The 27,233-nt window shown below is 39.7% G+C and overlaps 3 protein-coding genes across 6 annotated transcripts in view; 2 read left to right on the top strand and 1 right to left on the bottom strand.

Moving 5' to 3' along the window:
* Positions 1–6,273: 6,273 nt before the first annotated feature.
* Positions 6,274–7,250, top strand: LOC111393765 (ylmG homolog protein 1-2, chloroplastic-like). The gene has a single exon (XM_023019459.1). The coding sequence runs from the start codon at positions 6,328–6,330 to the stop codon at positions 7,030–7,032; it is 705 nt and encodes a 234-aa protein (XP_022875227.1). The 5' UTR covers positions 6,274–6,327; the 3' UTR covers positions 7,033–7,250.
* A 1,279-nt stretch (positions 7,251–8,529) lies between these two features.
* On the bottom strand, positions 8,530–14,336 carry LOC111393764 (putative SOS response-associated peptidase YoqW). Of its 2 annotated transcripts, none has more exons than XM_023019458.1 (8): positions 14,157–14,336; positions 13,874–14,030; positions 11,604–11,689; positions 10,800–10,912; positions 10,442–10,507; positions 10,099–10,208; positions 9,928–9,993; positions 8,530–9,385 (listed from the first exon to the last, which is right to left on the bottom strand). In XM_023019458.1, the coding sequence occupies exons 1-8, from the start codon at positions 14,249–14,251 to the stop codon at positions 8,855–8,857; spliced, it is 1,224 nt and encodes a 407-aa protein (XP_022875226.1). In that variant the 5' UTR covers positions 14,252–14,336; the 3' UTR covers positions 8,530–8,854. The 2 variants fall into 2 exon arrangements, with proteins under 2 accessions (XP_022875226.1, XP_022875225.1); XM_023019457.1 differs by having other exon boundaries at positions 13,874–14,081.
* An 837-nt stretch (positions 14,337–15,173) lies between these two features.
* The window catches only part of LOC111393766 (AUGMIN subunit 3), a 27,386-nt gene continuing 15,326 nt past the window's right edge, over positions 15,174–27,233 (top strand). Inside the window, exons 1-7 of one of the 3 annotated variants that reach the window (XM_023019460.1) lie at positions 15,174–15,591; positions 16,391–16,427; positions 17,399–17,502; positions 23,687–23,882; positions 24,519–24,585; positions 24,933–25,036; positions 26,407–26,491. In XM_023019460.1, coding sequence (XP_022875228.1) covers positions 15,416–15,591; positions 16,391–16,427; positions 17,399–17,502; positions 23,687–23,882; positions 24,519–24,585; positions 24,933–25,036; positions 26,407–26,491 — 769 coding nt within the window. In that variant the 5' untranslated portion in view covers positions 15,174–15,415. The other 2 variants (XM_023019461.1, XM_023019462.1) reach the window with 2 other exon arrangements.

The following is a 27,233-nucleotide window of genomic DNA, read 5'->3' on the forward strand; positions in this document are numbered from 1 at the left end:
ACGAAAATGCGATAAATGCCAACGATTCTCTCCCGTGCAAAGACAACCATCACAGGACTTGACTGAAGTCTCCAGCCCCTGGCCTTTCTCAAAATGGGGCATGGACCTCATAGGCCCCCTACCTAAGGGTAGAGGAGGTGCAAGTTTCGTAATAGTGGCCATTGATTACTTCACAAAGTGGGTCGAAGTTGAACCATTGGCAAAAATCACAGAAGCTAACACTTCCAAGTTCCTATGGAAAAATATTATTTGCTGGTTCGAATTTCCTACTCGATCGTCTCAGACAATGGCAGACAGTTTGACAACAAAAGGGTCAGACAACTATGTGAGGAGCTCGGCATAAAGAAGCACTTCTCCACACCTCACCACCCTCAAGCAAATGGCCAAGTGGAAGCCGTAAACAAGACCATCAAGCACGTCCTAAAAAGGAAGCTTGATGTATCCAAAGGAGCTTAGGTTGATGAGCTGTCCCAAGTGCTTTGGGCGATCCGAACCACCACTAGGACCCCAATTGGGGAGACTCATTTTCTCATGGCATATGGGACTGAGGCGATGAGCCCCGTGGAGGTCGGACTTCCATCTCCACGACGTCTGCACTTCAGCGAAGTGACTAACGACGAGCTTCGGAGGCTCGACCTCGATTTCATTGAAGAGAGAAGAGACGACTCCCAGCTGAAGCTCGGCACCTATCAAAGAGAAATGACAAGGTACTTCAACTCTAAAGTTAAGAAAAAGTCATTCCGAATGAACGACCTTGTACTCAGAAGGGTCTTCCTATCTTCAAAAGAACCTGGTTCCGGTTCCCTAGGCCCGAATTGGGAAGGCCCATACAAGATCAGAGAGGAAGTTCGACCTGGCACCTACTGGATTGAAGACATGGACGGCAAGGCACAACCCCGTCCATGGAACATTGAGCACCTCAGGATCTATTATAAATAAATTGTACCAATATGCTGGATGACATTCCCCAGCCTTTGTAATATTTCTATGGTTCAATAAAATTCATTGGTTAAATCAGCGTGTTGTACTGCGTCGTCACCTCGGAGGAGAGGCTTGTCACCCACCTCTGGGCCACCTCGCTTGAACTCCGAGGCGCTAGCACATGCCTCCCTTTGGCCTTGCTGAACGCCAAGGGGAGAAGCCTCAACATGGCTGCACCATCCACCATGTCTGGGATGAGTCGTCACCTCGGAAGAGGCTCGCGACCCACCTCTGGGCCACCTCGCTTGAATTCCGAGGCGCTAGCACATGCCTCCGCCAAACGGAAAGGGGAGACGCCACAACGCCATAGTCCGAGGCTCACACAGTTCATCTCTTTAAATTATGTTCATTTGCTTAAGTACGAGGCTCACACAGTTCATCTCCTTAAGTTATGTTCATTTGCTTAAGTCCGAGGCTCACACAGTTCACCTCCTTAAGTTATGTTCATTTGCTTAAGTCCGACGCTCATACAGTTAAAGTTATTTAGTTCGTGCTCTTATCAACTTCCAGTTCGTTTGTTTAACGAGGCACAAAAAACTTGGATAAAGAACAACAATGAATGAAGAAAAACATTATATTAATATTCAAAAGGGATTACAAAGGAGGGCCTCTGGCCATTCCATTCAAAGTACTGGAAAGGAAAACCTAGTCTAAGCCTGGCTAGATGGCAGAGGCGCCTTAGCACTTGGGGCTTCGGCAACTTAGGCATCAGTTGTTGCTTCCTCTGCCTCAGCACTTGGGACTTCAGCATCAGCTGCCTCATCACCTTGCACCTCCTCAGCTGGGGTCTGAGGAACCTCATCCACAAATTCAGACCTGAGTTGAGTCAGATCTAAGTTGGGATACAGCTCCTCCGCCGGCTCCATCACCTCGGCGTAGGCGAAGTTCCTTCAGTATGCACTGAAGCTCTTATATTCCTCGGTTGTATGGAAGTTGGCGATGTATTCCTTCACCGCCTCCTCCCCTGCAGTTCGACCCTCTTCCCTTACATAAGTGGCGTCGTCCACGTACTACTTTATTTGGCCATCCAGATACTTATAAGCGTCCTGAGCACCTGTCAAGGAGAGGTTTGCCTTCTCCAGGGCCTCAGCAGTCACCTTTTGGTGGTCATTGGAGACCTCCACCTTCTTTGTTAAGGAGGCCACCTCGCACTGTGACTCGTATACTTCCTTTTTTAAGGCCTCGATCTGGGCTAGTGCAGACTCGAGCTTCGTCGATTTTTCAACTTTTTGGGCCTTGGCTTCCTTAGCCTCGACCTTAGCAGCTTTCAGCTCCTCTGCGAGGGAGGCCATCTTCCCCTCTGAGGCCTGGGTCCTTGTTTGAAATTCACTAAGGGCCTCCCTGCATTCAAGCGCGAGGCCAAAAGTCCTGATGCTCTGGCTCACTAATGCCCTCGTCATATCAGTGGCATCGCAAGCGGAGGCGTGCAGCTGCCACCTCTCTGTCCAGAACTTGTAGAAGTTCTCAGTGGCACTTTGGATCTCTTTAGGGAGAGCCTCCACCAAGGCCGGGGCCAGTGCCTCCTCCCTCCCAGCTAAGAAGCTCGGAGACTTCCCCTTCTCACGAACCGACTTTTGCTTCGTAGCCTCCTCCTCGGCAGCCTCCGAAGCTCGCCTCGCAGCATCCGCTCTAGCCTCCTCGGCCTCTGCCGCTCTAACCATCTCAATTTTGATGGCCTTTGAGGCGGCTGCAAGCAATTTCGGCTCGCCAGTTTGCTTTGCCTCATGAGACACAGAGGTCCCAAATTTCCCGACAGAGCTGGAGATATGCACCAACTTCCTCCTTTTCGGCTCCTCAATAACCTTCTCCTTCCCCCGAGGCTCCTTCGGCTTCTCCTGCCTCTGAGGTGTTGCCTCATCCGAGGCCCGCGGAGTACAGTCCTTGGACAGGCGTTCAACCCTGCCTCAGACTTCCTTCGCCCCACTGGAGCCCGGCTTCAGAGGCCTCGCCTTCACAGTAGAAGTGGCCTTCAGAATGGAAGCCATATCTGGAGCTGGATACTCCATTTTCTTGAATTTATCTGCATAATACATTGTCAGCATCAGTGTTAGAACAAAGGGACAAGAAAATTGTAACTGTGGGAGCTTCGTACCTCTGGATGCCATCAGCTCAAAGTCCAGAAAATAACGACTCCTGTCAATCAAATGGTCGAAGTGGCGAAGCTTCAGAGGCCTCCTGTAGATGTCCTCTATCACCTCGAACTCCTCGCGGCTGAGCTCGAACCTCGTACTACTATCTGCAAAGAAAGTCCCAACAGTTAGACAAATTCAAACCTTGGCTTCAGAAAACAAGTAGGGTCTGGGAGACTCACGAGCTTCGTAGTACTGGGTCGGCACGGTGCAAGTAAGGGCTTTGTCCCCCTCCACTGCTTGCCACTTACCTCGCACCCAGAACCAAGACTCCTTCCAGCCCTTGATAGAGGAAGGAAGTCCCACCACAAAAAGTGCGTGAGCCCCCCAAGGCGTGAGGTAGTACCACCCCTTAGACTCCTTCCCAATCACCTGAGGCTGGAACAGGGTCATAAACACATGGAGAGGCATGTCCTCCTTAAGTGACACTTCCTTCCATAGGAAGTACGAGCCGACCAGCTGGCTCCACCCATTCGGCAGAACCTGGGTCGGGGACAGCATAAAGTTCCTAAGCACCGCCCTGAAGAAGGGGTGCAGAGGTAGAAACATACCTACCTTGAACAGGTATTCACTGACGGCCACGCAGCCGGGCCTCGGATGGCATGCCCGCTTGTTCGGCTCGGGGACTAACATTTCTATGGAATGGGGTACACTATACCTCTCCCTAAGTTTCCCCAACCTCTTCCACGTCATATTTGAAGGTACCCTAGATGCCCCCCACTCCTGGGTATAATCTACAGGGTCCTCGGTCATAGCATATATATCCACCTCGGACTCCCCCATCTGACCTACCCCATGATCTAAAGACGCCACTGTCAGTAGCTTCCTACCCGAAGTGGACTCCATTTTTCCAGTAAAAAGACAGTAAAATGGAATTTTCTGCAAAAAAAATACCTAACGGAATTCAACACAAACGGAGATTGGCCGGAAATTGAAATCACAGTCAACTTCGATGCCGGAAAAATTTGAAGATTTAAGAGAATATTAGAGTGCAAGAGTTCGAAAATCCTAAAAAATGGGATTTCCTCACCTTTTATAGAGGTCCAGGACGAACCCCGGTCGTTAGATCAAATCTCACTCAATCTGAGCCCTCAATTTCAGATCCAATCCGAGGCGTTGAATTCAAAGGGTTTTTCAATCCTGCGCCTCAGATTCATGCGTGCCACCCACGCACCTCTTCCAGCGCGTCTGCTTCTAGAAGCGCCAGCTGCCCTCATAATTACGTTGTTAATACGACGGCAGCAAGCGCCTTGGAAGTCGTAACGGTTTAGCCACTTTTTCTCGAAAACAAGCACAAGACATCAAATCATTGCTCAACTATCAAGGCACAATCATTACCATTGGACCTCGGCTTCATCTCTGCACTCAGCCGACAAGCCTCGCAGGTTCGGTTCCTCAACCACCTCGGCTTTCGCCTCATCATTCAGCAACAAGCCTCGCAGGTTCGGTTCCTCAAACCACCTCGGCTTCCTCCTCATCATTCATCAACAAAGCCTCGCAGGTTCGCAGGTTCGGTTCCTCAAACCACCTCGGCTTCCTCCTCATCATTCATCAACAAAGCCTCGCAGGTTCGGTTCCTCAACCACCTCGACTCCCCCTTCATCATTCAGCAACAAGCCTCACAGGTTCAGTTCCTCAACCACTTTGGCTTCATCTTCAAAATGTCAACACCTCGCCTACTTCATCGCTCACCCACAGCAACACTTCTCTAATTCCAACCATGATATAAATATCTATACTTGGACTTGGGGGACTATTGTTGCGTGTTGTCACACCTGTCCAAACTACCTGGGACAATGGCCCACTCATAGCGATCCACGTGGCATTCCTGTCGAGGTGGCACACGATGTCGAGGTGGGCTACATCCGAATTGCTTTGAGCCGAAATCCATCTACCGAGGCTCCCTTTTATCCGAGGCCTACTAACCGATGCCAGGCTGCTGGAACCGCTGAGAGCAGCTAAGGCCCTCGAGTGGAAGTATCATGACAAATGGCCGAAGCCCCGAAGCTGATGCGCGAGCCTCTGAACCACAAAGAAACATCCTCCATGATCACTTCTCCCAAGAGATCACCTGCACAGATCTTATTCGAATGTTGATGGAACGTTTGTCATAAGTATAAATGTTAAGTCTTGTCACTAACATGGAGGCCCTGCACAAGCAATAAATACGTCGTAAACTAGCAAGTCAAGCCCCATACTTAGGAAAAGATGTTTAAACTAAAGAGATGAGGCCACGTGCCACTTCATCCAAGGGCTCCCATTTCATATGTACTACTATAAATACTCCCTTGTGTAATATCAAAAAACTAATGCAAGAATCAATACAAAGAATTACATTTACTCAACTCTCTTTTAGTTCACTTGCAATACACAAATCAAGTTTATACACATTTACATATACATTTATGAACACCGGTTGGTAATTATTGTACAATCGGATTACGAACAACCCGTCGGATTCCGAACGTCATCGTCCCGCGTCGTTGAGCTACTCCCACGCCCTTTGAACCGCTCGTTTTAGACCGTCCACGTGTCTTAGCGTGTTGGACATTCGCCTACGCAAGCGCGAGTGGGACCGGCATCTGTTGGCGCACTTTTTGGGATCAACAGATTCAATCTCTAGAACAAGTAGATTGGAATAAAAGATAAGATTGTCTTTGTTGGGTAGTGGACTTTTTTTTAGACCATCGGATCTTGAGTAATGTCTTTTACGTAAAATTTGATATTATCATAATGACAACTAAGAATACAAACAGACCTATGAACTTAATTGAACTTGACAAGTAAGCATTGTTGGTGTCTTTGATTCTCTCTTCTCGAAGAGCTAGAAAGGCACAGCTCTATCAGGGCAGAAATTTGGTAAAAAAAAGGGTAAACTTAACATGCGAAGAAAATGTCCCAATATCGGTTGTTAGCCAAATCACTATAATAATTAGATATTTTTAGATCATAGGGGGTGTTTGATAGTTATTTTTATGTAAAAATGTATTTTAGAATAGTAAATTGAAGTGAAATGTGTAGTTGAAAAATAAATTTTTTTTAATTTACGTGTAATATTATTTTAATAAAGAATGTCTGATTGAAAAGAAGATGAGAAAAATGTATTTTAAAAAAATGACTAGCAAAACGGGCCATAAGTAACATTGTGAAGTACAGAAACGTTCATTTTAACTCCTCCCTACAACCCAATCCCATTCTCCAGAGAACAGAAAAGAAAATGGCTTCTTCTCTTATGGTCTCTCAAACTCTCACTATCCGGAACCCAATCAATTTCCTTTCTCACCACCATTCCACCACTGCGCTCTACCTCCCCTCCGCCCATAACCGCCACCTCCTCGCCCACTCAAAACCCCAAGTCTTCTCTTTTCCTGCAAAGCCAAATCCCTCAAAATCAAGAATCTCGGTCTCCGTTTCAGCATCTCTCCGAATCCCAGTAATAGAATCGTCCAGAGATCAGAACCCATCTCAAGATTTGCTTTCCGGGTCGACTCGGACAGTCACGACCCTCTTGGCCACGGCCTTAACTGCGTCAAAATTCTTGGCCGGCGGAATCTTAGGCTTGGCTGTACAACTGAAAGCTCCATTGGTTTATAAGGCGGGGCCCGCATTCTTTGCTGCAATGAAGGACGTCCCTACGGGGTCGTTGAACACGCCGTTCACCGTGGTGGCAGCCGGAATGGCGAAATGGCTGGATATTTACAGCGGGGTTCTGATGGTTAGGGTTTTGCTCAGCTGGTTTCCTAATATTCCCTGGGACAGGCAGCCGTTATCTGCTATTCGTGACCTATGCGATCCGTACTTGAATCTTTTCAGGAATATAATCCCTCCAATTTTCGATACACTTGATGTTAGCCCACTTTTGGCATTTGCTGTTTTGGGGACTCTTGGCTCAATTCTAAATAGCAGCAGGGGAGCTTACTGAGTATTCTCTGAAGTTTTGTAGTTTGTGATACTGAAATTACTGCAATTGTTGGTCTATTTTGTTGGAGTGCAATAGTTTCTGTACCATGTTATGATCACATAGAACCGGATAATTCAAAAGTCAATTACTTGAAATGCTTGATATGGCTATAAACTTTTTTGTATTTGTTACTCACTAATTATCTGTTGCAAGGGAAAATCTATATCATTTTATTTTTTTAATCGGTAAATGTTAAATTCGATTCTTGTATATCATTTCATTTGATTTTGGGTTAGTTTGAACGAAGCTTCTCCGAAATTGGTTTATAATAACTTTAGAACAGAAAACCAGCTTGGGCCGTCTTGCAATTCGATTGTGGTTCTGTTTGTATGAAGCTTCTCCCGAATTGGTTAAAAATAGTGTTGGAACCATAAACCATCTTAGACAGTCTTGCCATTTGATTTTGGTTCCTTTTGTATGAAGTTCCTCCGGGATTGGTTAAAAATAACTTTGAGAACAATAACCCAGATTAGACAGTCTCATCATTTTGCTTTAATTCTGTTCCTATGAAACTTCTCCTTAATTGGTTAAACATAACATGGGATCAATAAACCAGCGTACAGTGTCACCAATCATTTTCAATAGATTTTGAGATGGACGAAGGCATGTAGACCAACCTATGTGCTCATTGTTGATGGTTTTCCTCCATATAGATTCTTTAACCTGGTATAACCTAGGTTTAGGAGTTATTCGGGAAGTCTCATTATTTCAATTTCCATCGATTTAAGTTGTTTTCATTTTTGTTCGTGATTGTTACACTTTGTTTCACTCCTCTAGATGGAAGTGAGGATTGCAAGCCAGTGTCGAAGAATATTGGGATTCTTAGTAAATTGACTATTTAACTACTCTTGTTAAATAGCCTATTGAATTGTATTAATACTTTAATGGCATATTTGACTGGGAGGAATGATGATCATTGTCTATGCTTGTAATTATCCCCTTTTTCTGCATCAAACTGGGTTATCCCTATGGGAGATTTCTTAATTTTGCATATAGCGTTTCCAATATCATCCTTGTTATTGAGCTAGCTTGCAGTGATTCAGAGCTTGCTTCCCGTATCTTTGTTGAATCTCTTGCTTTGTCGTGTCAAATGGTGAAATTATTCTTGTTTAGTCTCTTGACTCTTTATTAGAGTTAATTTTACCGCATGCATGTGGCTATTTATAATAGAGATTAGTTGCAAGAATCTTTTAAAATACTTTTGCCATTTTGTACTTGCTACTTGTGGCTTCGCATGGACATTCAGAACATGAGACGTGGAATTTAGCTGCTTAACCCTTGTCGGTATCAAGTTTAAAATGAACTGGATAAAAAATGAAGTCCTCGAAAGTGGCATTGTGTGTTTTTATGGACGGTTGAATTGCTCACTTCAAAATTATGAACTAAACTTGCTCGAAGGTTGCTTGAAACATTGACAGAGTGCAGCTTTATGATGTGGGATCATGTATAGATGTAGCATTAGTCAAAAAGTCCTGGAACCATCAATTGATTATGACGCTTGAATGCTGAGACCAAAAGTTTCTAGCATCAAATTGCAATAATTTACACGACCAAGTTATTCTTGAAACTTCCAGAAATTAACTAATCTAATACTATACGACATTGGTGCTACCAGTCAACAGGAAAAGAGTACCAGCAGAAAAGCCAGACCTACACACAAATTGCATAAACAGGGTGAAACAAGTGGGAGCTGGACGAAAATCCCCTTCCTTTCAGCTTTGGTACTTTGATGGAAATTACAGCTATTTCAGCAAAACCATAGATATGATCCTGTAGGGACAAGTTACTGGGTTTTTCTGAAGTAAGAAAGCAGCGTTGGCTGTTTATCATCGGCACTCTTGCTTTTCTTTCTTACCGAACTTGCACTTAACCTGTCAGTTTCTCTAGCAATTGGCTTAGCATCTGAAGAAAGCTCCTCATAGTTTCGCTTCCCCGGAATCTGCGCAACCCCTTCCACAGACACCTGAGTAACATCTGTTTTGATATCATAATCATCTTCGTTTGAAATAGACTGATGGTATTTGTGTTGAGTTTCAGGTTCATCTTTGGTGCCTTTCTGCTGATTTATTTTAATGTGCTCGTCTTTTGTTGAGGGGCTTTTGAGTTTTGGTTTGATGTCATAATCATCTTTGTTGGTGGTAGATGGATGGTCGCTGTCTTGACTTTCAGGTTCCTCTTTTGTGTCTTTCTGCTGATTGATTACAACGGGCTCATCTTTTAGTGTGGGGTTTTCGAGTTTTGGCTCAAGTCCACGATTTTCTCCCTTCGAGAAAAATTGGGAGATCGGTCTGGTCTCCTCTGTCTTTACCGGTATCTGTAACAACCATGCAAGGTCAATGCATGTTATATTTCTCGATGGGAATAACATATTTGCACTCTACATTTATATAACATCTTTTGAGTTGTATGAATTCTTTAACAAATGATCTCTTAAGAAGCGTGATTCCAAAATCAAAACCATCAGAGGAAACATAAAGATTCTGGTGCAAAATAGTAATTTGGGTCCACATTAACGACAACTACATTCATCATGCACACAGCAGAACCAGTCACTCTGATCACTCGGGATAATTTCCTATAGCTCCAGAAAAGGAACCCCCCAGCATGAGAGGGTAATGGACTCTTTGAAGTTGCCTTAAGTTGGAACTGGAGTTTAATAAGCAGCTCCAAAAGCCACTAGAATAATTTTCTGCAAACTTCTTCAAATTATATAGCATTGTGCAATGTGTCATGCAATACAACAGAGTCTTCTCTTTTGCAGTAGATTGTCAAAACTATCTTATCACGACCAAGGTTGTCATCTGGTCAAACACTAATGATGCAGCATATACTAGAACAAAGAAAAGTAGTTTTTACCTCCTTAATGCACTCTGGTCCGTCAAATGAAAGCTTACCCATTGCAGGTGTCACTGGATACCAGGCCTGCAAGTGAAGGTTAAAATGTTTCTAATGCTCAATTCCAATCACTGATCACCAACAACAGCTGACAAGAATTAGCCCTCTAAACACTTAATTTTGAACCCTTACCAAATCTGTCTCTTCATATGGTTTGAGTATTGTATCAAGATTTGGCAATGAAGAATCATTCAGCCACCTATCAGTTGAATCCTTGTTACCCAAGATAACAGGCATCCTATCTGTAATAACAACACAAATTAACTCATGAGAGTCGAAAGCAGCACCACTAAGGTGCTTTATAAATGCAGAAATTCCGAAGTCACAGTCCTGCAAATCTGCATAGACAGCAGGAGTGGACAAGCATTTCTATGGGTAAAAAAAGAAAAAAAAGAAAAAAAAAAGCCTTCATAAACCATACTTCATGGCCTAATATCAAGTGGGATATAAAGAGAATGACAACAACATTACAAACCATGGAGCCATTCCAAAGCTGATGATGAAGAAGTCGTCACGATAGTGAAGGTATACAGGACTTCTCCTGCATAGTGAAAAGAGAAAACAGGATTGAGCAACTCTGGTGATAATGTTTAGAGGAAGTCTCAGAAAGCATACAAGACCCAGGAAATATGTTGCAGTAGCTGTCTATCTGCCAGCACCCCACCCCACATTGCGCAAAATAAAAGAATTTCCAATTAGCCATCAATAAAATTTGGAAGGCAAGAAAAACAACACAACACCCTAAGAAGAAGCCTACTGTTGATCTTGCAAATGGTGTTTCAAAAGAAATGAATTCACAAGTAAAAAAAAAAGGGTTTTAATTGGTACTTCACCTTCTGGATTTTTCCAAGAGTCAAATAGAGCAGCAAAGACAAGGGGACGACCATCCTTAAAATGTATGTAGTAAGGTTGCTTTCTAGACCCATCTTTTTTCCATTCATAAAATCTGAACACAAAAATTGGTGCACATCAGGGAAAAAGTAATTGAATAATATGACTATAACCAGACAAATATAAACTTATCAACACCTTGTTGGCAATATTAACAAATATTTGTTGGGTCAGAACAACCAGGATTTAATCCTTTTGCCCAGGAGCAGGGGTTTGATGTTTGTTCCATTTACCCAAAATACTATTATGACCGCTAAGAATAAAATTCTAAGAAAACATAAAACACAGAGGAAAAGGTTAAAAAATAAATAAATAAAAAATTACAAGAGAAAATGTTCAAACAAAAAATATTCTGATGCCTGCATAAACAATTGTTCGATTAAAAAAATGATCCAGTTATACAGTGTCTTGTATTATTTCGAATCATAAAATAAATACTGAAGAATAACATAACAAAAACCACAATAATTCAGAAGGTAATTAAAAAAAAATGCTAAGGAACTGCTGTGCTACTTAAAAAAACAATTCTAACCTGCCTCTAATTATCTATGATTAGGATTAAAAGGTAAAAAATGAAAAGCTAATAATATGCAACTACTTCTACATATAATTACAAAAAATATATAGAAACAGACACGAAAAATTTAGAAGATGGTAAAGCGAAGAAATAAGTGGAAAACAACAAGAAGAGCAACAGCATCAACTGGAGAGTCTATTAGATGTGAAAATAATTGTACAGGACTTACCCTTCAAAAGCCACCAGACACCTGTTGTTAGGAACCAGACGACGAAAAGAAGCCTTTTCTCTAATTGATTCAGATCGTGCATTGAACTGGAATATAAGATGTCCATCAATTGTTTTAAATCAACAGCAGTAAGATATTAATACCATATCAAGTATTATTAGCACCAGAATCATTAAGCATCTGCAACTAAAAGCTAGTACTGCAGATATATAAAAAATAAGAGGTCAGGTAAAAAAGGTCGAAAAATAAGAAAGCGAGAGGGGCTGCAAAACAATCATCTTCCCTTGAATTATCACTTTTGACTCTCAAGTGAAGATGGGTATGAGAAAGAAAATTCTTATGTTCCTTCGGAAGTCGATAGAATAAAAGAAAAGGCATTTGTGTTGACAAACTCCAAAACCAATGTCATTTATAATCTATACTTAAGAATTAGCTTCAAAACCTCTTTAAAGTGGTGAATCCCAGTATGTTTTGAAACAATCAACATAAAAGGGATATATTTTTGAATATAGGGACCGGACACATTTTGTTTAATTTCCTTGTATTAGTAAAAATCCACTTCCTTCCATGCATCTTATTATCTCCATCATTCAAATAGTCCGTACTACATTGGGCTCTATATTCTCCTATCAATAAACCACCTTGCCTGAGATAATGGTTTCTATTTGTTTTCCAACTTCCTCCAACCTTGAAGCCATATGAGAAATCAACAATTTATCCCAATTTTCACGCCATTTAGCATTCTGGAAGGGTTGACATTTACAAATTATCACCACGCATGGAATCTGGGAAATATGAACCATGAATGGTCTGCATTCACTGAGGCGTGGAGGCTGATGTTCAGGTTCGCAGAAGGTATCACAGGTAAAGGATGATGTGTGTTCAGAACCATGTTGGAAATAGATGACAGATAATTTTTACACTCAAAAGGCTCAAAATGGTAACATTGCTCACTAGAGCATATGAGCATTGTTCGAAAGAGGATTGTTCCTGAGGAACTCATCACAATATATATAATATTATACTCCTCCATTCCATTGCTATCGTTATATTTTCTACAATATGAAGTTAAATAAACAAAGATTAGATTAAGCCTCCATTTGGATACCAATTTGTAAATTGTTATTAAATTTAGTCAAACATTAATTTCAACCACACATTCTAACTACAACTTCTTATTTACATATTTTATGACTCCCATTATGATTTCCTTATCAATTTATATTTGGATATTACATACTTTCAAATGGTAATATTGTCTATAATTTTGTAGCTTGAAATTATCCAATTCTATATGTCACAGCGAATTGTGCGCAATACCATGTAGCGAGATGTGACTATAAGGAAGAAACAAAAAGTACAGCTTTGTTATGTCACAAACATGACATTTAGAAGCATAGAGCAGCTAGAGAAACATGAAAGTAGATAGATAAAATTATTTTCATATTTAATGGTAGGATTAGAAGAGACACTTCATGATTTTCCCCTTGGTTGGCCAAGGCTAAGAGTTTCTTGTTTAGGTGAATAGAGTGATCCATTAAGGAGCTAAAAGAACAGCCAAAGAAACACATGCTCATATATGTGAATTCACTGAAGAACAGCAATTATCTCCAAGAAAATGTAAACAAATAACAGATAACATTAACAAGTAAGATAATCAACTAAACAGGTAATAGTCAGTTATATAAAAACCATGTAAATGAAAATAGCTGAACTAAGATTCGGTGCTCAAGCTGAGCACAATAAGCCGAACTAGAAGGGCTTGGCTCGTTTATCTTTTAATGCTGCTGACTATGAACCTTCTAACTTGCCAAATCTAACCCAGGCTCAACTAGATGCTAATTTGTTTCTAAAACCAAGCTTGGGGAAAGGTACATTTATTTTTATGAGTTCTCAAAAATTTGTTCAAGCTTGCTCATTTATTTGACAGGCTAGAGAGTAAATTTTAAAGAGAAGCAGAGGAAGTAACTCTAACTTGAGTTGAAGGTGCTAGGTCTTTTTGAATTAACTACTAACAACTGGAGGAGGACAGAGTATTCTTAAATTCACTTATACTGCTTTCAAAGAGCTGTTACAGTATCCTAATTTGTGTGTGGGTACCCCGCACCTCCTACTCCAAATAATTATATGCGTACAGCAGTGGAAGAAATTTATCCGTCACTTCAGAGTATAACAACAAGCGCTCACACACACACACACACACACACAAAATACACGTGTTAGGTCTTTTTAAGAGCTTGACATTAATGAACTCGGAATAGTAGTATTACCATCCTGAAGTGATCGGGCTTTTCAGATTTCTTAGTGAAACTCGGAATCAGCCCCCATTTCATGCAGTGAACTACAGCACCGTTGCAATCCCCTCCGTCCTCCCTCCGAACCACCGGCACGTTGAAACCCGGCGCCACATTATTCGACGGCCGGTACCTGTTAGATTTAAATACTCGTTGTAATTTACCCAAATCAATAGCTTTGAAACTGTGAAAAACACTGAAATTAGTTTAACAAACAGCAAGTTGATGAAGATTGATTTGGGGACGAGGATTCAGATACCGTTCCATATTGACGTGACGAACAGGCCGACCATTGAGATGGCAGGACCGGTGGAAATCATCAGGCCTGAGTGTACAACGAGCTCTTCCGCACATTAGGTTTCTCCACTCGCTGCTTTAGGATTCTGGAATTGTACAGTCAACTGAAGCAGGGGCGGGAGAAGGTATTTAGAGCTTTTTTTTTTTCCAATAGGTGTTTTTATAGAATGATTAAGCCACTGTTTGGGTCCATTTTAACGTGATTTTTGAAGAAATTTTATTTTTAAATAATAATTTTTAAAAAAATGTGTAGTAAAAAAATAAAGAAATTTTTTAAACTTATGTCTTAAGTTTAATATTATTTTATTAAAAATTAAGGCTTCGTTTGTCTATTATTCTACCTCATTATTTTTTTATATTACTTATTTTTAACTACACATTCTTTATTAAAATAATATTACACGTAAATTAATTTTTTTCCTTTTTAACCACACATTTCAACATCAATCACTATTCCATAATATATCGTTCTCAAATAATGGGAGCACAAACAAGCACTATATGATTAAAAATGAAAAAAATATATTTTAAAAATAATGGAGCCCATAATTAACAAGGAGAGTAAGCCCTTGTCTTGTAGATCTTAAAATTCAGATTTTAATTTAAATTAAAGTTAATAATTAATTTTTATTGTACATTTTATAGAATTTATAATTTTGTAATAATATATTTTATCAATTTCTATCAAAATTTATTAAAAAATAGATTTTAGGGGTTTTTGGAAGTGATTTTTCACTCTAAAACATTTTTGACTGTTATTTTACTATTTCAATCGTAATTTTAAACTTTTTCTCTCACGGGTAGCCCCCAACTTTTTTTTAACGATCAAAAAATTAAATCTCAAAATTTTTATCGAACATGGCGTTAATCTCTATCAAACTAGTACGATTAAATAATTCGAGAATGTGTAACTCAAAATAAAATAATCAAAATTAATCAAGGGTTTACTTTTTCGTGGGTGACATCGTGGTACTGAATGTCAGTGGGAATTGAAAGGGCTTTTAGCTTGCATTTATCCAAAATTTTCAACCTTGTTCATCCGTCTTTTTGTCTTTGAATTTTATGATAAAACAATAAACCGCCATTTTCTTAATTCTCTTCAAACAGAAAATAAAAAAAAAAGGAAAAACCCCTTCACCCACAACAATTCGAGGAGAAATAATTCAATGATTATTGCTCCAAATCACGTTCAGATCTGAAGCAATTCGCATTGTTCTGAGAATGAGTGGCGCTCGATTGTGCTCTTTGTTGTTCGAATTGGGTTACGAAGGATACGAGTCACTTGACCCGGACAGCTGCGAATGGCCCTTCCAATACGACGACGTTCGGCCCGTCCTCGACTGGCTCTGCTCTAGCCTCCGCCCCTCTAACGTTCTCTCTTCCTCCGAAGTTTCACTGTAACTCTGACTCTCCCTTTCTACTAGATAATGTACATTCAGCTTTATGATTATTTTCTGCCTTCTATTTGTTTATTTATGCTGTTTGTGAACTAAATTTCCTTAAATGTTTTAGCATAGTAAGAATTGCATTTGATGGTTGGGTTTTACATGTTTTTTTGGTCTGAAATTGTGTTTTTTTCTTTTATTCGAGGGATTTTGAGTTTTCTTAATTGCAGCCAGAGGAGGTAAATTTGAAGGGTATTATGATTATATGTTTCCTTATTTTCCGAAGTCTTTTTGTGTTTATTCACCTGTTCTTTAATATAATCTGATTTATGTATAGGAGGACTGCAATGGGAAGGCATTGACATGCATACGGACTAAATGTTCTATCGCAGTGCTTTATTCTAACTGGTTATTCCAAGTGTTCTGTTACCCAGTCTTTTTTATACATATATATTTTTGATAATCATGGGTGTCCAGGCGGCTTATGTGCACCTCGACTAATCCCATGGGCCCTGAAGTTTAGAGTCTTTTATATGCTCTTTCTGCTTTAACTTCTATCGGTCTTCAGTTTTTCATCAAGACAAGATGTGCATTTTTCTGGTTATGTACTAAAATTCATGAAGTTATTGACCAAAAGAATACTATTTCTGATGTAGATATTAAAGCTTAGAACTTTATTGGTCTATTTATAATGTTATACGTTTTTCTTAGTTTCCGCAATTTTCGTTGAAGTTCATATCCAACTTTTTATTTGATATGTACCGACATTTACTAGCCAGTGATTTGCTTCTTTTGTTCTCTGTGCATTTAGGTACGAGCAATTTTTAGAGGAAGGAAAGCTTTTGGAGGTACATCCAGATCTGTTTCTTTTACTAGTCATCTCTTTCTCTTTCATTGTGCTGGAAAAATGTCCTCCATTAGTTGAACTTTTGGTTTTGCACCTTTTTGGGGCTATGTCCTAAGATGAGGACGGGAATCCTAGAAGTGGCTGCCAGACTGTCCTTTAGGACAAGATAGTGCTGTTTGTGAAGAGTCCTTGACGTTTTTTTTTTTTTTTTTAACATTTCATCTAGAAGCTAAATTTTTTAAAGAGAGCCACACGTCTTCTTTTAAATCCAACTTCAACACTGCTCACTTGCAGACAATATTTATTTATTTTTATCAAAGGTCTTATATGTGTACAATTATCATAAATGAGTGGTGGTGAGATTTGAACCCCTAGTCTTTTGCTCAGCTGTGTTATCGCGTTCACTTATCTCCTTGAAAAGTTTAAGCTTTTAGAGAGGGGCCATGCGTATCCATTTAAATCTAATCTTCACCAACATGATCATTCCTGTTTTAAATTGCACGACATTTTGTCCTGTTTCTCTTCTAAAAGCTTATATAAGCTCTCTGGTGCATAGTTGCTTCAAATTTATTGATATTGGTTATTGTATTTTCTGTTGTTTTCTGTTATATGGGGAATATCATCTCTCTTTACTTAATCTATGCTGTTACGACATATCAAGGCCAATAGGGATATGATTTTATTCTTTTGTTTTCACAGTTTTTGTGTAAGGTGGGGAAGAGAATATGTGAGCATCTGATTTAATAAATACCATTCTCTATTTTTAAGAATGTTTGCTGGGCGTTGATTGTATAATTCAAAATATTTTAGTTTTACATGTCAACTAACTATATATATTCTATGCTTAATGAATCATTTTCTCTTCTTATATTTTTAATTATACTTTTAGTGTTTTAGGTTCTATCTTTATATTTGTCTTGCTTTCATATAATAATATTTTTCCTTTATGCACGAATATTTTGATGCCACTAGGGGGAAGATTTAGACTTTGCTTATGATAGCATTTCAACCTTTTCTGCAAGGAGAGACAACCAGGAGGCAGTTTTTGGAACTGAAGAAGGATTGAAAGAAATACGGTAACAGTTGTTGTCCTTTGTACACTTTAAGTCATTACACACCAAAATGAGCCAAGTTTCAATGTATGAACTTGGGTTTGTTAGTTTATTAGCAGGCTTTAGTCTGGCTCAAATATGAGCAAACTGCCAAAACCGTTGCAGCTCAGCCAGTCAGACCTCTTATAGATTCAGCTTGAAAGCTCTGATTGGCTTGCAATTCTGAATTTCTAATATTACGTTAGACCCGGATTTGGGAAAAACTCTAGTAATTTATATGAACTATCTCATCTAAAAGTATAAGATGTTAGGTAGGAGAACATTTATTCATTTATATATTTTCTTCAACACACGGCCTCACATGTAGGTTGGTTTCATTATTAACAATCACAAGCCTAGCTCATTCACAATTTTTAATATGTGGGTGGTGGGGAGACTTGAACTTGGGTCTGTCGCTCAACTTTGATACTATATTGACCCTTTCATCTAAAAGCTTAATATGTCAGATGCAGCCATATTTTTTTATTAATTTATATCCTGCCTTCAACAATTTGTTTAGTTGGAAGATATGTGAAATTCATCAAAATATGCTTGGCATTATTTCTCACATCTACAATCAAAATACCCCGGGGGGGAAAAAAAAACCAATAAAGTAGTTAAAAAAAGTTTCGAATAGCTTTATATATGTACGTCACTGTGTAGTATACATATCAGCAAATGTAAATTGGGTTTTCCAGCTTCTTAAGTCACATTATATATCATGTTTCACTAAGTCTGTTCTGCAAAACATACACAACACTCAATTTATGGTTAGTTTTGAGTATGCCGAGCATGTAGCCCAGCTCGAGTACGAAATCTAGTGTCAAGGACCGCAGCTTTACTTAGCCCTTTGACACTATCGCAGCCGTAGTTTGCCCAACTTTGGCCACACATTGTAAATATTAATTCAAGTTTGAGTTGTAATTTTCTTGTCATCGTAATAGTTATTTCAGTTGTAAAATAGCTCTGATATTAGTAAACGTTTAGCATGATTCCTCGTCTTTTAAACGTCTACTTCTGTCACTTAAGTTTTTATTCAGAATGCTATTATAGGGGGTATTAATCATTCAAAAATCTTTCAAGCTCATTAGTGTCCGCCCCCTGCACCAGCAATTGTAATTTTCTGCTTTCGTCAATTGTAATGTTCAGTTTTCATCAATCAATGTTCAATTTACTTTCGATGTATTCAAATTCTCTATTGTAAGCTTTCTACAAAATTGTAATTAAATTTTCTTTTGTCCTGACACACCGAGAAAAGGCGGAAGGTAGTCTAGCGGAGCAGACTATTGCTGCACGGTGTTCCTTTTTGTGCCAAGAAGAAAGGCACCCCGTGAAAGTTGATATCGGAGCTGCGGCTCACGACCCTCGATAAGAAAGCTATGGATCTAATTACATCCTACACCACTGAAGTGGAAGAGCCTCAAAAGAAGAGTACTACTAAACAGCGTGTGGATGCGCTTGATGAGACAACTACTAGGTTGTTCTATGCCTTAGACGGTCTCTAGAAAAAAGTCGAGATGGCCGAATCCGAGATTCGTAGATTACACATCCAATTGGATGAAAGCCAAAGGGCTTGCGCAACAATGACTGAAACTGCTGCAATCATTCCTGATTTGTAGGATGAAATGGAATCGTTGAGAGCTCAATTGCGGGTACTCCAATATGCGGTAGGCAATGGGCAAGCTTCCGTACCTGAGAATGCATCTAGACATAGAATTCCTGAACCGTGTACCTACGGAGGGGCACGTGATGCAAAAGAAGTCGAAAACTTCTTATTTGACATAGAACAGTACTTTTTCGCAACTTCGATCGAAGACGAAGCTAGAAAGGTAATCATAGCTACCATGTATCTGGGTGGAGATGCAAAACTATGGTGGCGAATCAAATATGCTGACATTCAGGCCAACAGGGTTTGAATATATTCTTGGGATCTCCTCAAGGAAGCGATAAGATTGCAGTTTTTCCTCGAAAATGTGGAGTATTAGGCTCGACGGGTACTCCGAGACCTGAAACATACAAGCTCTATTAGGGAGTATGTGAAATCCTTTTCGGGGCATATGCTGAATATTCGAGATATGTCGGAAAATGATAAGCTCTTCACCTTTATGAGAGGGTTGAAACCGTGGACATGCACAGAACTTCAAAAACAGAAAGTTCCTGATTTGAGCACGGCCATGAGAGCCGTCGAATGCTTGAGCGACTACTAAACGGAATCTAGAAAAGATCGACTTTCGGGGAGTAATCAAGCAATTGGAGGTGGTAACAGACCTTACTCGAACCCAAATGGGGGAGAGCGTTACTCTCAGAATAAAGAAGGAGCTTATCAAAGTACTCATGGCTTTTCGGGAAACTATCATAATAACCGTCAAGGAAATTTTAACGGCAGCAACAGTAACAACTGAAATAAAGGAAAAGTAATGGAGGGGCGAACCGATGTCATTCCCAAATTGAAGTGCTTTTTATGCGAAGGACCTCATCGGGTGTCGGAGTGTCCTCAGAAGCGGATGGTAAATGCATATTGTCACCTAGCAAGTGGCGGGTCAAGTTCAAAGCAAGAGGCCCCGCAGGCTAATTGTCATAGTGAGACCGACTCTGAAGAGAATGAGGATGTAGTTGGGGCATTTTCACATCGGTGCAACACACTGTCGCATCGGGTCGCTGAAAAGGATGATGTCCGATTGAAAGAGGCAAAGATGGAAGAAGCGAAGACTCGAATTTGTAGGGCCAAAAGCTTAATATACATTGATGTAAAAATCAAAGGGAAGCCAATCAGGGCTATTGTGGATACTGGTGCTACCCACAACTATCTTGCATGTACCGAAGTAGAGCGGTTTAGACTTATTCTGGAAAAGGGTAGTGGAAAAGTCAAAGCAATCAACTCCGCTACTCTACCAATAGCTGGAGTAGCGAAATCGGTGTTGATCAAAGCAGGTCCTTTCGAGGGAAGGACAAATTTATCTGCAGCTCAGATGGATGATTTCACATCGGTGCAACACATTGTGCCTACGAAGTCGCCATATGGAGCTCCTGTATTGTTTCAGAAAAAGGCCGATGGTTCTCTTAGAATGTGTTGTGACTATCGAGCCTTGAACAAGATTACTGTAAAGAATAGCTATCCTATCCCACTGGTTGTGAATTGCTTCGATCGACTGAGTCGGGCGAAGTATTACACAAAAATTGATCTTAGGCCCGGATACTAGCAAGTTTGAATCAAGGAGGGAAACGAAGCAAAGACTACGGTGGTAACCAGATATGGAGCCTTTGAATTTAAAGTGATGTCTTTTGGTTTGACAAACGCTCCAGCAACATTTTGTACTATGATGAATCAGGTACTTCACGGGTTTTTAGATGATTTTGTCGTGTACTTGGACGACATAGTAATTTACAGCGAGACATTGGAGGAACATATCCAGTATGTGAGGCAAGTTTTTAATCGGCTATGGGAAAATGAACTCTATGCCAAGCTGTCTAAATGCTCATTTGCTCAGACATCTATCAGTAATGAACCCTATGCCAAGCCGTCTAAATGCTCATTTGCTCAGACATCTATCAGTTTTTTGGGTCACATCATTGAACAAGGTAAAATCCGTATGGATTCGAAGAAGTACAGCCATCAAAGATTGGCAACCACCGAAAACAAGGTAAAGCAGTACATGATGTACGTTCATTTCTTGGGTTATGCAATTACTATTGAAGATTTGTGAAAGACTACTCAGAAATTGCACTGCCACTTACTGAATTGGCTGCCATTTGCTGATGCTCTTACTCGAGGGGCCGATTTGGCTGCCATTTGCTTCGTAGCTGCTCTTTCAGGGAGTGCCGTCTCCACGAACACTAGAGACCAAATTCGGACACTTATAGAGAAGGACTCGGCTACTCAATATTTGGTCGACCTCATCAAGCATGGTAAAACTCGACAGTTCTGGCTCGATGGGGAGTTAGTGAAGACAAAGGGAGATCGCCTCTATGTTCTTAAGGGTAGAGATTTGAGGAAATCACTAATTATAGAATGCCATGACACGATTTGGGCAGGGCATCCAGGAGAGTAACGCACTGTGCACTATTGCAACGTGCATACTACTGGCCTGAAATGCGAGACATTGCAACCTCTGTAAAAACCTGTCTTATTTGTCAGCAAGATAAGGCAAATCATTAGAAAAAGGCGGGCTTGCTGGAGCCCCTTTTCGTCCCAACTCGACCATTCGAAAGTATATCGATGGACTACATTATTGGGTTGCCAAAATTTGAGGATTTTGGCACTCTCATCATCGTGGTGGACCGTCTATCAAAATATGCAACTTTCATTGCAGCGCCTAAGTATGTATCTGCGGAAGAGACAATTCAACTCTTCTTCAAACATATTGTCAAATACTGGGGACTGCCTAAGGACATTGTCAGTGATCGAGATCCTCGTTTCACTGGCATATTTTGGACTGAGTTGTTCAAACTTCTTGGTTCGACTTTGAGCATGAGTTCTAGTTATCACCCACAATCTGACGGACAGATGGAACGCTTCAATTTTATGCTAGAAGAATATCTTCGGCACTTTATCTCTATTTCGCAGAAAAACTGGGTAAAACTTTTGGATGCGGCTTAGATTTGCTTCAATGCCCAAAAGAACTCTTCCACCAATAAGAGTCCTTTTGAGATTGTTATTGGCCAACAACCGCTACTCCCTCATACAGTGGATATCGAACGAAGTACCAAGTCCCCTCAAGTAAAGAACTTTTCTCAAGAGTGGAAACGAAATATTGAAATTGCTCGGAGTTATTTTGAGAAAGCTCAAAAACGGTATAAAAAGGCTGTAGATCTAAAGCGCCATTTCATTGAATTCAATTTTGTAGATCTGGTAATGGTTAAGCTTCCTGATAGAAATGTTTACAAACCAACAAGAGGGAAGGACTCAAGATTGACACCAAAATACATTGGAGCATTACCCATTGTGAAGAGGATTGGAAGAGTTGCGTACAGAGTTGAACTCCCTTCATGGTGTAAAATCCACAAGATCCTTCATGTTAGTGTGTTGAAGCCATACTTTGCGGATAATGAGGACGCATCTAGAAATGAGCCAAAGTGACCTGTGTTTAGAAAGCTGGAAAGAAAGTTGCAGAAACTATTCTTGACCATCGAATCACTCGAGCTTATAGAAAAGATCATCAGGAGTACTTGGTCAAATGAATTGGATGCAGCAGTGAGGAGAATACTTGGGAAAGAGAAAAAGATCTCGGAACTTTCAAACCATTAATTGAAGCATATCATGCATTGATGGCACCGAGGACGTCGCCAAAACAATGGGGGAGAATGTCGAGGACCATAGCTTTACTTAGCCCCTTGACACTATCGCAGTCGCAGTTTCCCAACTTCTGCCGCACATTGTAAATATTACTTCAAGTTTGAGTTGTAATTTTCTTTTCACTGTAATAGTTAGTTCAGTTGTAAAATAGCTCTGATATTAGTAAACATTTAGCATGATTCCTTGTCTTTTAAATGTTTACTCCTGTCACTTAGGTTTTTATTCAGAATGCTATTATAGGGGGTATTAATCATTCAAAAACCTTTCAAGCTCAGTAGTGTCCGCCCCCTTCACTAGCAATTGTAATTTTCGCTTTCGTTAATTGTAATGTTTAGTTTTCATCAATCAATGTTCAATTTACTTTCAATATATTCAAATTCTCTATTATAAGCTTTCTACAAAATTGTAATCAAATTTTCTTTCGTCCTGAGGCGACTGAGTACAAGCGAAAAGTAGTTTAGCAGAGCAGACTACTGCCGCACAGTGTCCCTTTCTGTGCCAAAAAGAAAGGCACCCCGTGAAACCTAGTCACGCATTTTTCAGGAATAAGTCTATAACTTGTGACTGGATTGCTTCATTTACTTAAATGAATTGTTTCAGTCACATTATATATCATCACAAGCTTTTTTTTGCTGTTTTGACCTGGGTTCTCAGTATTTTCTTCGAACTCTGGCTCTAACATCCCATATGCATTTTTCATGATCTTTTCCTTTGCTCATCATTGCCCATGCATGATGATTTTAGCATGGGCTTTTTTCACATATTGCTGAAGAATAAATTTTTGCTTCTGTAATTGCAAAGTTATAGACAATCTCTTTCAAGAAATTATAATGCTTATGCTGCTCGGTTCTCAAGATGGTGTGCTTTCGTGTTCAGTGATGCTACTTTAGCTGCAAAAGCAGAAGCTTTGGAGTTGCAGAAACAGCTCCGGTCTCTGCAGCATCAAAATGATCTGCTCACTGGGCAGGCTTCAGCATTGATTCAAGGAAGAAGGGCACGAGTTGCGGCCACATCTACTGTAAATGGTCAACTAACTTCCGTAGATGATACCCTTTCGGCAAGGAATATGGAGGTATGCTCGATAGTATCAATGTCTTGCCTAACTCTGGCATTAATGTGGTCCTAGTTGGAATTTGTTATTTTTGTTTCTTTACAAGTCCATAAGCAAAAATTTTAGGGGCTATGTGTGTGGGACATTTATTGTAAGTATATAAATGTTAAATCTTTACACGCTAGAAGATTTTGGATAATACTTAGTTTATCGAATTACAATTTATCTAACGTGCCAAAGCGATGACTTGCTGCCTGCAAACACAAAGTATTATACTGCAAAGGTTTGTTTTATTTTATTTTTTACCTCAAAGCAGTTGATGAGTGTATGGAATATTGAAGTCTAATTCGTTTCTTTCTTTTGTTCCTTTTCATCTTTCCTCACATATGCACCTCGCGATTTGTTGTGCCAACATATAAATGTCTTAGGCTCTCAGCTGAATATTTACGTGTGTATTTATTTTAAGATGGATGTCAATGTCCAGTTTATTTTCTGCTTGCTGGCCTTTTAGTATCAAGGTTATAATGACTTGTATGATTGTTTTTGGACTGAGATGTTAGTAACGCTTCCACTTCGTTATATTATTCTTTTCCCTTTTAACTTGTAGATGTTATTAGTTCTATGCATATTGTTTTGATTGTGTTCATTTTGACTAAGATGAATGCAGTTCTTGGACGGATGGCCTCTACTGCTCAAGAATTGTCTCATTATCATTCAGGCGATGGTATAACATTCCCTTCTTCCCTTAAATTTACTAAGAACTAATTCTTAATAGATTTTGGAGTTCTGCATGCATGAGAAGTTCTAAAATTCATTCAGGTTACTCCAGTTTTTCCAAATGTAGATACGCTTAAAGGTTCTTGTCCTTAATATATATCTAAATAACATTAAATTGAACACTTGGTCTTATTTTTGGGTCTTTTCAAAACATTTGGTGTTGCTATGCTCTGGCAAGAAAGATATAGGTATAGTCTGATTCAAATGGATGACTTTTTGCCTTATTCCAATGAAGGTGCATCTGTTATTTGTTCCTGTGCCTATCTGATGGCTTTTTATTGTTTTTTCATTCAGGGGAACCGATCTATTTAACTTATTCAGACTTCCATTCCTACTTGCTCATGGATGCGTCTTGCATGAAGGAGCTAAATCAGTGGTTTGTCAAGCAACTAGACACGGTATACATGACAACAACACAAGCTTCTTTATTGTATACCAAACATTTAGTTGAAGTTTGGTGCTTTTATTATAAATATTAAATACAAATGCCATGCTCAGTTCTGCTTCCCTTTTACATTGCCTACTGCTAACCTCCGATTTCGTTAGAGGATGATCTGACCCAATTTTGACTATTTTTTAAAGGGCAAAAGGGTAACCTTAGATTTCTCATATTAAAGAAGTAAAATATATTAAATAAAAAAACCAAAAAAAATAATTTGGAAAGTTATTTTTCTTCTTCTTCCGACCCCACTCCCACACCTCAGTCTACACTTATAGAAACCGAAACCACTTGCATAGCCATTATCGTAGATCCAGACCCTCCAATGCCAACGACCGCCATCCACACTCCACCACATCGACGATCATTGACCTACCACACTCAAATCATCTCACGAATCCACAATTTAATCTTCCCGTTTCGGGTCAAACCCGTGCATAAACCACAAGGCCAATCGGAATTTCCTCCTATATTTATAAAATTAACAAAATCCTAAGCTTGTGGTGGATGCTGTTGGAGAATGGGACGTTATAGAGACAAGTATTTGATGATGTCTGTTGTCGTTAGAATTCGAGAATGGACGGCTTTAAGGATGGAAATGGATATGGATATGGATGGCTTTAACGACGGGTGGGGATGGGGAAGGTATAAGAATCATTGGTGCCATGAAATTGGGGTTAAAATCTAGGTCCCAATAAATGGAGCTATACAGTAACGGTTGCAGGTGGTTGTGGGTTTTGGTTTGGTAGGGTGGGGGTACTGGTATGGATAGTAGTGTTGGTGGCGGTGCGGTGGTTTGGGTGTGGTGGGTGGAGGTTTTTGGTATGGGTGGGGTGGGTGGACTTCAGTGTGGGGGTAGCAAAAAGAAGAAGTCTCAATCTCCAATTTTTATTTTTTTATTTTTGGTTTTTTTATTTAATATATTTTAATTCTATAATATGACAATTCTAAAAGTACCCTTCTACCCTTTAAAAATTAATGAAAATTTGGTCAACTTACGGATTGACTATTGGTTTTTGTCATTTTGTCCTTACAGTGAGAATATTTGAAAGGTTTGGGATTGTGGGTCGTATATAGTGAAGATTGAGGTAAAATCTATAAAAGACGGAAAGGTTTTGGACTGTGGCTGCAATTTTCCCTTTTTTATGTCTTTGGTGATTTATTTGACTATGAACTGAATATATTGGTTTATCAGAATCACACTGAGGCAATGAATCTTTGACTACAATTTAATTTTGTTGCTTGAAATGCTACGTGAGTACGTATTGTTGCATGAAGTATTTAAAAATATTTAATCTTTGTTTCTTTTGTTTCGTGTGGTCGCACCAGGGTCCCTATAGGTTAGTGGCTGAGGAGGGAAAATCCAAATGTTCATGGGTGAGTCTCAATGAGACCTCGAATGTCTTGGTACGAGGTACCCGTCTCTCCCTCTTTCCATAGGGAAGTTTGTTGTGTAAACATTTCTATCTGTCATACTTTCCTCTTCCACTATTAGGATTTCTTTTACTTCATACTTTTTTCTCTTTTTTTCCCATAAACCATGCATACCAAAATTTGATCTTTATTCCTAATTAAGAAAAGAAAGGAAGCAAATGTCGAAATGCACTTTTGCTTAGCCATGTTCAGCTTATTTTAAGTTAAATATATATAAGTTCTCCCTCATCTACTTTTCTAAACTGATAGATAAGGAAAATTGTAAAGATGCCTCACAGAACTCAGAAGCATAAGAAAGCATAGAGCTTTACAACATGTAATAAATTGTTTCTTCCTGAGAGGTTCAAGCTCTGATGGCTACTGGTAGAATGCAATTCCAAAATTAATTCAAACTTACTGTAACCAAAAGGGGACTGCTGAAAATTAGCTTTTCTTATAATTGAATTGAAGAAGAACGATGCTAATAATGAAAGAAAACTTAAGGAAAAATACAAGTAAACCTCTCTCTACTTTCTCACTGGGTTTCTGCTTACCCTTCTTCCCCCTCACATGTTTATTTATACCCTTTTCTCAACAAACTTACTAATAGATTTACCGACTCAGCCTTCTTCTAGATATTTCCATCGAATCTTGCTCTCACGTGCTGGACTTCCCACCTTGTGCCTTACGCCTTGTTTAAGTAAATTTAATTGGGGGCTTATCAATTACCCCCCCCCCCCACC

Source organism: Olea europaea, chromosome 4, assembly GCF_002742605.1.
Source record: "Olea europaea var. sylvestris chromosome 4, O_europaea_v1, whole genome shotgun sequence".
NCBI classification, from domain to species: domain Eukaryota; kingdom Viridiplantae; phylum Streptophyta; class Magnoliopsida; order Lamiales; family Oleaceae; genus Olea; species Olea europaea.